Source organism: Plasmodium cynomolgi, chromosome 8 (assembly GCF_000321355.1).
Source record: "Plasmodium cynomolgi strain B DNA, chromosome 8, whole genome shotgun sequence".
Classification (NCBI taxonomy): domain Eukaryota; phylum Apicomplexa; class Aconoidasida; order Haemosporida; family Plasmodiidae; genus Plasmodium; species Plasmodium cynomolgi.
In genome coordinates this window covers 516,945-528,371 of record NC_020401.1, presented here as the reverse complement: position 1 = coordinate 528,371, position 11,427 = coordinate 516,945, and the positions used below count along the sequence as shown (strand labels likewise).

General features: G+C 40.1%; 4 protein-coding genes across 4 annotated transcripts; 2 read left to right on the top strand and 2 right to left on the bottom strand.

Moving 5' to 3' along the window:
• Positions 1–215: 215 nt before the first annotated feature.
• PCYB_082120 (20S proteasome beta subunit) lies at positions 216–1,019 on the top strand (the record flags this gene model as incomplete). The annotated part of the gene is made up of 1 exon (XM_004221950.1): positions 216–1,019. A coding segment is annotated over one exon (804 nt), but the record flags the coding sequence as incomplete, so codon positions are not given.
• A 961-nt stretch (positions 1,020–1,980) lies between these two features.
• On the bottom strand, positions 1,981–3,522 carry PCYB_082110 (hypothetical protein; the record flags this gene model as incomplete). The annotated part of the gene is made up of 2 exons (XM_004221949.1): positions 1,981–2,627; positions 2,853–3,522. The coding sequence occupies 2 exons, from the start codon at positions 3,520–3,522 to the stop codon at positions 1,981–1,983; spliced, it is 1,317 nt and encodes a 438-aa protein (XP_004221997.1).
• Positions 3,523–4,391: 869 nt separating this feature from the next.
• Positions 4,392–5,590, bottom strand: PCYB_082100 (SNARE domain containing protein). Its single transcript, XM_004221948.1, has 4 exons — positions 5,291–5,590; positions 5,037–5,093; positions 4,798–4,872; positions 4,392–4,705 (listed from the first exon to the last, which is right to left on the bottom strand). The coding sequence occupies exons 3-4, from the start codon at positions 4,861–4,863 to the stop codon at positions 4,622–4,624; spliced, it is 150 nt and encodes a 49-aa protein (XP_004221996.1). The 5' UTR covers positions 4,864–4,872; positions 5,037–5,093; positions 5,291–5,590; the 3' UTR covers positions 4,392–4,621.
• Positions 5,591–6,934: 1,344 nt separating this feature from the next.
• Positions 6,935–9,640, top strand: PCYB_082090 (hypothetical protein; the record flags this gene model as incomplete). Its single annotated transcript, XM_004221947.1, has 2 exons — positions 6,935–9,204; positions 9,406–9,640. 2 exons carry the CDS (start codon positions 6,935–6,937, stop codon positions 9,638–9,640), a joined length of 2,505 nt encoding a protein of 834 aa, XP_004221995.1.
• Between the last annotated feature and the right edge of the window lie 1,787 nt (positions 9,641–11,427).

Genomic DNA, 11,427 nt, shown 5'->3' with positions numbered 1-11,427 from the left:
ACTCCAAAAAAAACAAAAAAAAAAAACCAAAAAGAAACAAAAAAAAAAAACGCCAATCCTGTAAAATATATCGTTTTTACACTTTTCTGAGATAAATTAAGAACCCAAAGAGGAAAGAACAAAGAACGCAATTGCGAGTGGCCACAGTGAAAGGGGCCAACCTTTACATCGTATTATACCACACAGCAGTGTAGCCTCTTTACCCTGTGAGAAAAATGGCAGAAAGGGGAGGGTGCCTGATGAGCGAAATTGACAATTTAATCAATGACGTGGAGGATGAGGGAGAAAATTACGACGAGCTGCAATTCTGTGTAGCCCCAGTAAGAATCCCAAGAAATTTCATAAAAGATACCAAGACAAAAAATAACAAGTTGTTTGATTTTCACAAAGGTACAACCACATTGGCCTTCAAATTTAAGGATGGAATAATAGTAGCAGTGGACTCAAGAGCTTCTATGGGCTCCTTCATATCTTCACAGAACGTAGAGAAAATTATCGAAATAAATAAAAACATTTTAGGGACAATGGCAGGAGGAGCAGCAGACTGTTTGTATTGGGAAAAATATTTGGGCAAAATTATAAAAATTTATGAATTGAGAAATAATGAGAAAATCTCTGTCCGAGCAGCCAGTACCATTTTGAGTAACATTTTATATCAATATAAGGGGTATGGATTATGCTGTGGAATCATTTTAAGTGGTTATGATCACACCGGTTTCAACATGTTCTACATTGATGATGAGGGGAAGAAGGTGGAGGGCAATTTATTTAGTTGCGGAAGTGGTAGCACTTATGCTTACTCCATTTTGGACTCTGCTTATGATTATAACTTGAATCTCGAGCAAGCCGTGGAACTAGCCAGGAATGCAATTTATCATGCTACCTTTAGGGATGGAGGATCCGGAGGAAAGGTCCGAGTTTTTTACATACACAAGAATGGCTACGACAAAATTATCGAGGGGCAGGATGTTTACGAGTTACATTATCATTACACGAACCCGGCGCAGAACGATCAGCACGTTATGTAGAGCGGCCTAGCCTGGAGTGCCTCCGCGAGTTGACCGCTTAGTCGAACCGTTGCTCCCGCGTTCTACTCCCCATGTTTTGCCCATTTTTTCCCATTTTTTTCACAACTTTTTTCACAACTTTTTTCACAACTTTTTTCAAAACTTTTTGCCAATTTTTGCCCATATTTAGCCATTTTTTGCAGAATTCCTACATTGCATGCGCAGGTCAAACTGGGCAATTGCCTCATAAAAGAAACAATTTTTTTCCATTGCACGAAGACCACTGCGAACGTTTTTGGCGGCAGAACGGTCTGCATATTTCCTGTCTGCACATTTTGTGCTTCCCCATATTTTACAACGCATTATATGAGCAGTTTGGGACTAAAAAAAAAGTTTTACGTTTTTTTTTTATAATTTTACAAAAGGGAAAGCGGCGCGGTGTGCGGGAAATTAAAAATGTAGGTTGATGCCATTTGGGCATGCGCAACAGGGAAACGCACCGAGTGGAGTGGGAAATTGGGAGCGACAAAATGGGAGGCACATGTGTGATGGATGATGCTTCCCCTCTTTTTGCGCCACCGCCATACGTACAAATGCAGCAAGTTCCCACTTTGCGCAGCTGCTAAATGTAATCCCCTATCTTAATCATTAGGAAATTCTTAAGCAGGTAACTAGCCAGCACAGAAAATATGGAGTAGCAAATATAATTCCCGTCATTGGAAATAAATATATGATAAGCGATTGTGTTGCATATAATTGTGTACACATTTAGATATATATTTATGTAGTTATAATTGAACACCTTAAGGATGAAATAAATGACGAGGGGATAGTTGCTCAGCACAAACAGCATAAAGAGGTAGTTATACTTCACCATGGTTATCTTAATTTTGTATTTCTTCTCCTGATATAGCTTGAGAATATATGTAAAAATGCACAAAAAAAGGAAGTAGGCCATATAATTAATGGTCACTTATTTTAATTTCTTAAACGAAAAAGAAGAGTTACAGATTTTCAAAATATATTTTTCATTGTCCAAATCGGAAAATAAAAGTTTGGAGTACATGCTGATTTGTTTAATTTTAAATTTGTGTTTCTTTTGATTTTGTTTCTTTGTTATTTCGTCCACATTTTTGTGATAGGTAAAATCGATATTTTTGAAAATATTTCTGCATAAGCTGTTAAGTTCATCGCCCGAGTTGTGTAAATTCCCATAGGAATCATCATGAATGTCACAATCGTAGCACTTGTTGGGAGGAAAAAATTCTTTTCTCGGGTCTGGACAAACACCGTTTGAGGAGGGCTTCCTTACAAATGAGTTTGCCTCACTTTTGAAGTAATTCTTTTTTTCACGCCCCTTTTGATAAAAAAATATGGTGCGCAAAAAATTGACAAAGTAATGAATGTTGTACGCTTCCTTCTCCCTCGTCTCCAGCACTAGTTTGTGCTCATCAATGTGGTAATACACGAGGACGTTTATAATTTGGAACAGGCTGTTGCGTTCTTCCGAGTTTTTCAGCGTAACAATGTCGTTCCTCAACAGTTGATTGTTTTTTTTTAGTTTGAAAATGGATTCGTACTTTACGCTCCGCTGTATTAGCTGCAGTAGCCGTTTTGGGGCTTCCAGAAATGGGTGCAGGTTTGTCCAGTTCAGGATCTCCGAAGTGGACTTCCCACCCAGAAGTGTATCCGCCTCATCCGGTAGGGTAGCCCCCTCATTCGGTAGTGTTGCCCCCCCATCCGGTAGGGTAGCCCCCTCATTCGGTAGTGTTGCCCCCCCATCCGGTAGGGTAGCCCCCTCATCCGGCAGTGTTGCCCCCCCATCCGGTAGTGTAGCCCCCTCACTAAGCTGCGCCTTCCATGTGCTCGGCTGCATGTGCTTCCCCCCATAGCTCTCCTTGTTGTGCAGAAACAAATCAATCAGCCGCTTATCGTAGTCCTCCGTGTGTTCGTACTTCCGATTGAGGATGCACACATTGTGGTCCCTAAATCGGTTGTGAAAAATACAAGTCAAAAACTTGTTCTTGTGTATATTCACTAAATTGGGAACGTTCGAGTGGTTAAAAATGTTATATAGCCCATATAGCTTGTGTTTATCGTCATATTTGTACATAAAAAGAGTGTACGAGGAGCAGTTGTATTCAGTGGGATAATTCCATTGTGTGCTTTCCCCGAAGCTGGTATTCATTAAAAAATAATCTGAGAAAATGCCTCCTTCCCTATGATCACTTTCAAAGTTGGGGTGTAAGTATGCATTTATTATTAAAAACAAAATGATCATTTTGAGAAAAAAAACATGAATAAATTTGTCGTGATATTTGAGTCGATTAAATATGATGTGTCTATAAACTTCAGGCTTGAGGAATAAAATATTAATAAAAATTAGGAACGTGTTTTTCTCCATGTATTCATCACATATGTTGCTGCACCGATTGCATTCGTTCAGTTTTATGTTAGTCTTATCGTACACAGTGTACAGACTAGAGTTGCACCTCCCGCATTTGATGCAAATCATTTTGTCCCTTTCGCCTTCTGTTCGGGGTGCGCCAAGTTGCGTTTCCCCAGCGGGGGCGGATTAAATGCACAAGCGAATGCATAAGAGAATGCATGAGCGAATGCATAAGCGAATGCATAAGCGAATGCACATACAGATGCACATACAGATGCACATGCAGATGCATATACAGATGCACATACAGATGCACATACAGATGCACATACAGATGCATACCCCTTGCTTATATACACTTCGGGAACATGCTAGAGGAACGAAAAAAATCTTCTTAGGAAAAAACTAACCAAACCGATGTTGAAATGGCAAATCTCAGAATTGCTCGGTCATGCTAACCCTATCCCGGATTCACATTTGCGCTGCATCAGGGGATGTGCGCCCACTGGAGGGTATTCGATTGGTTATTAAAGGGAAGCGGAACTACCAAATGGGGGGTAACGCGAGGGTTAACCCATGCCGTTTTTTTTAACCATTTCCACATTTGCTGCCTCTCCACACCTTGCCCAAAGGAGCACGAAGCAGAGTTCCCCTTTAGATAAACGTGGAAGGTGCGTAAGCCACAGAGTTAATTTACTCACGTAAACATGTTTGTGGCCATTCACTCGGCCGTCCTTAACGCTGGATTATCCGCACGTTCGTCTGCTGGGCGGTTCGTTCGTGGTGTGCACCTACAGTGTACATGCTTTTTAAATGTATTTTTTTTTTTTTTTTTTTTTTATTTTATTTTATTTCTTTTTTTCAACGCTTGTTAAGCTAAGCGCGTTCCCAAAAAAGGAACGATCTTTTTTACGCCACAGTTACATGTGCACCTCAAAATCGGCACAATGCCTTTACAAGGATTAATAAGGAAGTTTGATCAAAGGGGATGAGTATATGGGTGTAAATAATTACGCGCGTGTGTACACATATATACATATACATATATGTATACACGCGCGGGCAGGGACGTAAAAAAAAAACTATACAGCCATAGCTGCGCAAACTGCGCCAAATAATTTACGGGGGGGGATTAAAAGGGGCAATCTCCTTTCGAAGTAACGCTTGCGCGGGTGCCTATGCGGGCGTAGCACTACGCAGATGGACGCATCCGTAAAAGCATATTTTATCTATTCTTTCGATATAAGTAATTCATAAAGAACAGCAAAAATAGGAAGAACAGGATGAGGTAAAACATGTATTTATTTCCCTAAAAAAAAAAAAAAAAAAGTACGATCATGTGAAACTTTTTCGAGTAAAACAGAGTGGAGCATTTAAAATATTTTTTTTCTCTCACTATACCTTTGTCTTTATAATATTTTTCACGCGCCTGTACACTCCTGTTAATTTTCTGTTCACGTTTTCCATCCTGTCCGACTACGACGAAATTGTAACAAAAAAAAAAAAGGGGGGGACTATGTCATTGTGTTCATATTTACAGGGGGGAAATGGTATGACAACTTGGGAAGAAGTCGTGGTGGTGGTAACATATCCAGGTTATACTCTTTGGGGATATAAAATTTGCCTCTTTTCCTTTTTACCAAATTATCCAGGAGGGAGTTGGATGTGCGAACTTCATCTCTCAGGTTGGATCCAAGCTTCGAGTTTTTACGATTAAAAGGGTGAGAAAAAAAAAAAAATAACTCATTTGAACATAAAACTGGGTGCCCATTCATGCGTGTACATTTGTGGCCACTCTACTTGCCCCTACTTGGAGCAGTCGTTTGTCTTATTCACACGCAAACGCAATCACATTAGCAACCCTTTAACACGGTTTAGCTGCGAATTGTCTTACCAGTTTGAGGGTCTGAACCTTTTTCTCCAAGTCAAGTATGTAATTGTCATTTTCCTCCAGGTATATATTTATATTTTCATTGTATATGTCATTGTTATTATTATTATTTTTTTTTTTTTTTTCCTCGAATTAAAATCCATATTAAATGAACGTTTTAAAAATTGTCATTCTACCGTTTCGGGGAGGCGAAGAAGTCTTATAAATATAATAACGCGTTTCCTTTTTGCGGGAAAAAAATGGAAATCCCGTAGTGCGAAAAAGAAAAAAAATTACGAATGCTGTTTTTGCTGCCTGGTGGAGTAGTCTAACAGGGGGTTCTCAAAATGTGAGTGCGCCTTAAGTAATAACACTTCTGTCCCTTTCGTCTTTGTGTTTTTGCTTCTTTCTTCGTTCCGTTGTTCCTCCCGCTCGTTTTAATTTTTGGCCTGGCTGCCCAATTTGAAAAATCTTCTATTTGGGGTGACTAGCGAGCTGTTCGCCTGCGACATGCTTTCGCGGAAGTTCGAATCTGCAGGAAATTCTTCGTGTACACGTATACGTTTATGCGAGAGGGGTATACCCAAATGTGTACATAACGTAAAAGGAAAAGTGCGGAGGAAATATACAAACTGGAAAAAAAAAAAAAAGCGAACAGATTCGCAATAAAATGACGATAAAAATGGCGAACAAATGGCAAAAAATAGCGATAAAAACGGCGAACAAATTGGCAAAAAATAGCGATAAAAACGACGAACAAATTGGCAAAAAAATGTCGATAAAAACGACGAACAAATTTGGCGCGCAAAGTGACCAACAAATTGATGATGCACGGAGAAAACGCGCAAATTTTCGAAGAACAATTTTTATAAAAGATAATTCTTTTTCAACCAACCTGCGTTAATTTCGCCCCCTGCGGTGGGCAAGTAAATCCGTAAAATTTTGCCACAAAAAAAAAGTGCAGTTTTGTTCACAGGTTCATCAATTTTTCCCTGCTCCCGCTGTTCCTTTTAATTTTTTTTTTTTCTTTTGGAACTCCACCAATACAGATGCCCACCGCATGATGTTCAAGCTTCTTCCTACAGTACAGTTGGAAAAAAGGCAAAAGCTATCTCAAGACTGGAATGCAAAAAAAAGTATACACGTATGTTTTTACATAACATGCATTTGTGTGATCACATTCGGAATGTTTAAAAACAAGGATGTGAAGATATCCACATGTTGATAACCTTTCTGTCGCGTCATTTTTTTTTTTTTTATTTTCCTTCAAAGTTCTGTAGCGAACACTGCTAGCGTTAGCACCAATGAAAGTGACTACTGCGCATAGGTAGCTGCGAACCGTGGGTCGTTTTTCTCTGTCTGCCCATTGTTGAGATTTCCCCCCTTTGTACACCCAACGGGGTAGATTAATAAAAACCAGAAGGACAGATGAGCTGTACCACGGAAACGTTAAAATGGATAAATCGGTAGGTGACCCAAAGCGTGTTAACCCGTCTACAATTAAAGGGGGGGAGGAAATCTGAGCCAATATACTTCTAAAGGTACTGCATCCTGTAGTAGTGGCACTGGTAGCATTGAAGCCACAGCGGAAGCTCTCACTTTTGGCGAATGAGCCATGTTTCACTTGGAGAAGCTGGATGTAAGTCAAAAAAAAAAAAAAAAAAAAAAATGAAAAAACAGAAGAGACGGAAAAATGTAACCGAGGAAGAACTCGCCATGGACGTGTTGGACGAATTGGACGAATTGGACGAATTGGGCTCCCCGGGTGAGGGCGAAAAAACACGAACGTATAACAAACGGAAGCGCAAAAATTACCGGGAGCTGTACACTGAATGCAATGAAAGACGAAACAACAGAATCGATTTTTCCTATTACGTAAATATAGAATCGATGATCATAGAGCTGCTGCTAGATAATAATCTCGAATCTTTTAAAAATGCAGGGAAGCTACTGTTTATCGTTTTGTCAGGCATGTCCCCCAGAGTGATGTACTTGAAGAGAGTGCTAAACTTAGTAAACTTTTTTTTTTACAAAGGAGGAATCAAATTTTATCACAGTGATATGCACCTGAAAATACTCCTCTTCATTTTTAAGCGAATTAAATCTAGCTATATGGTTCCCCGTCAGCGAATTTTTAACCTCCTAATGTCCAATAATAACTTAAAGGAACTTGAAAAGTACAAATATGTGTATACTCCAAAGGGTACCTTCTTCACCTTTGTCGACCATCTGTATTACCACATAAAAGATTTCATGATCTCAGTGAGGAAAATGTTAATGCAAGACTGGATTGAGAAGGTACAGGCCAAAGCGTTAGCATCGAATAAGTCCAGGGAACACCTCCTAAAAAAACTGAAGACAAGTGAAAAAATTGTCATATATAAAGAAACCGATGAAGATGTATTAACACACTTCTCAAAATTGTTCAATATGGAATATTCCAAATCTTTGGATAAATCACTGAAGCAATTAATACAACAATGCATTAAGGTTAACTTTCCCCTGCACAGCATGTACCTTGACATTTACATTCTGTACAATATAAAGAACGTCGTGAAACTGCTGGTGGTGATAGATCAGCTGTTCTGTTCCCTCTTTCCGTATTACTACTTTTACGAATTGAAATTGAAGCTTCTGCTTTTGCATATACATAGGTGTCAAGCGGGGGGGGCTTGGCAGGAGGGAGCTGATCCGCTAGCAGGTCCGCGTGCAGACCCTATAAATGACGCCACCGCTATCGCGGCAGCCGAAGTGAGAGCCCTGAAAGGCGAAGAGGACGGTAGCACTTTTCCGAACGTAGCCCCTTCCACGAAGAACGCTATTAGTGCCATTTCGCTGATTAGAAGCCTTGGAGGGGCGAAATCAGAAGAGAATAGCACCCTCATGTATGACGAATCATCTGTGGGGAATGTAAATTACCAGCTGGGCATAAATGACCAGAAAGAACTACGAAAGTTGCTAAAACTCAGGAAAAAGCAGAAGGAAGAGGCCAATGAATGTCTCAACAACCTGTACAGTAGTGATTCCAGCAAAAGTGACAACAGCAACTTAAGTGAACATAGAATGAATCATGCCTTGCCAGGGGATCAACCGTACAATGAAAATAACGACGATGAAAAAAATTTATATTTAGACGCTTTTATGAATTTATATATTAACTGCACAGAAGGAATGGTAAACAGTTTACCATCCCTAAGCGAGTTACACGACTTTCACCCCCTGAAGCAATTGAATCAGAATATTAGAAGCAAGAGGATGGAAGGAAATCTCAACAACATTGTCTTACCCATGTTGAAAGAGTCAAAGATAAATGATATCAACAGTGTAGACATGAGCATGGGTATGAGCGTCATGGAACATGAGAAGGATATACTGGGGGAAAACGAACTAGTGAACCACTTTAATATAAAACAGAGTGAACAATTGCCAGGGGATGACCCTGTTACAACGAAAATGGAAGAAGCCAAAAAAGGAAAACTAGCAAGCCTTCCCATCATAGAAAATATTCATAAGGACACATATAACGACATGGCGTACAATATAAATGTTGTTGCAAGCGTCGCCAAATGTTTGATACACTCATCAAATTATGACCCCATATATATAAAGCTTTTTTATTTTTATCTTTTACCTCTCATTTCGTTTGAAAAAAGAGTTGACGTGTTTTTAACATACTCTTACGCAAGCTGCAAAATTATGAAGCCATTAGTTTTTATCATTTTTTATAATAACCATACGTCGACGTATATTCTTAATACAGTCAAGCAGATCTTTAAACAGGATAAGTTCCTTTTTCAAAAATATAAAAACTCTTATTTCAATGGACTTTCCTTGAGAGACATCCCCAAGAGCCATTTTATCTTTTTGTTGCTCCTCTCCGTTTTTTTTTACGACCACAAGGCGGAGTCCCTCCTCTACATGTTCAAACTCTTTTGCAAGTAAGCAAGGAGGAGAGGCACCTACACCGGGGGGGCGCCGATGTTCCAGCGTTCCAGTGTTCCAGCGTTCCAGTGTTCCAGCGTTCCAGCGTTTCGGTGTGCCTTCGAATTGGCGGGTGACCCTCCCATTCGGCGAAGTTCGTCCATTTGTCCCTTTTTTTGCAAACTCATTTTTTTTCGAAAAATCCCCCCTCCCCGCAGCTACGACCAAGATGTCATCAGCGACCAGGAGCGCGACATAAACTACATGAAAATACACGAAGACGTGGTGCTTGAAAATGACCAAAAATACACGGAGCAGAAGAAAAGCATAAATATAATAATCATAAAGTTTATCGAAATATATGAGGAGAAATTTGGCACCCACCTTTGCGACTACTTTGATTTTTACAGAATATTTTTTATACTCTTTGCTTCGTGTGTTGACATGGAATAGGCCGCAGTGCGCGGGAGTAGGCTGCTGTGGGTATGTGGTGGTGGGACGCTTCGCCTCGTAGCCCCCACCGTGTGGCCTCCACCTTTTTGCTGTCCAAGGTGACGCAGAACTGAGAGGAAGTGGGGACACCAAAAGGTTCCCCCTGAATTCCTCCAAATTTTTTTTCACAGTGGTGGCCTCTATTTGATGCATTTACCACTCCATTGGTCTTTATTCGTTTTGTTTTTTTTCAATCACCAAGAACATTATTAACCCCAATTTGGCATACGTGTAAAAAAATTGCAAAGTGTAAAGTTGCACAATGCAGTGCGAATGGTAGCGCGTTAAATTGAAGGGCACGTAAGTGCCAGTTCGTTCCTTCAAAAAATAACGTACAGCGTTTTTTCGGATGCTCTTTCGGATGCTACTTTCGAATTGCGCTCGTTACACAATGCATGAGAAAAAATTACAAAGTGGAGGAAAGCAGAAATTTTTTTTTTTTTAAATAAGTTGTGTGCACGTGAAATTTTTTCCTTTTGATCACTCCGTTGCAGTTTTTGCATGTGCACTTCCTCGAAGCGCTAGCAAATTGGAATATCTGATGAGGTTAGCATACACGGTTTGCAGTAAGCAGAATGATGAGGCGGACACACACTGGGTTTAATTAACCGCAAGATGTTCCCCTTTTATGTGCCATTCTATCCTTTCTTAAGAATAGCCCACCAAAATTTGGGTGTGTGTCTACTGTTAAATTAGGAGCCAATCTACTCCAGCCCAGTCGATGCACATACAACTGTGCGCGTATGTATGGGGGAGTATTCCTTCTGGACGGCTTACTCAGAACAGAACGTTAAAGGGGTGAAGGAAATTTTCCATTGCACATGAATTGTGCTTCAATTTTTTTGGACAACTGAAATTGCTTCATCGCGGATTTGTAACGTTCATAAAGAAGAGGCACGTTGGGGCTGGAATGGACTTTCCGTAAACAGTTGCGACGCGTGAGTGCACATTGGGGGGCAGTTTTGCTGACAATTTTGCTGACAGTTTTGCTGACAGTTTTGCGGTTACATTTGTGTGCATATATTATAGCCTTGCTTGTGTACAATTTTTGTGGGCACCTTCTTAACACACGGGGGGCAAATACGCACACACGTAGGCGTGCCAAGACATAGCGATAATTACAACACTTGGGGGAGTATTTTTTTTTTTCCCAAGTTATGCCATACGCGTAAGGATGAAAAAAGGCAGGCATGGAGGGGAATTTTTTCCACCAAGTTGAAGAGCGGGGGGATTGTGTAGTAGCTCATATCGTGCTTGCACTTTTTAGCATTTTGATTTAAGCCCATGCGGAAATAAAAATGAATGTCCCAGGGACGGGCATTGCTCACGCGCATGGCAAAATGAGAGGAAAAAGGGGACAATCATACAATTGGACAGTCACGATCGATCGCATCCCCGTGAAAAGCACTCCAAATTTCTGTCTTTCGGGAAGTAGAAAATCAAGTGTGTGGCACTTTACCATACTGTGTGTCCCACCAGACAAGCGCTGAATAAAAATTACACACAATTTTAAGGAAAACGCGGAAAAAAAAAATAAAAAAATAAATCCAAAGAAAAGACTGCCACTTCTCCTTTCCCATGCACGTGTGCTTATTTCACATAAGACTAAATTGCGAGTAGAATTTCCCTCCCAGCTCCTGAATGCTTGCACGGATTTTATTACTTCCAAAATAAAGGAAAAAAATGTGAAAAAAAAAAAAAAAGAAATAGCCAGAAAGTACTAAAAAACAATTGCACATTTTTTTTTT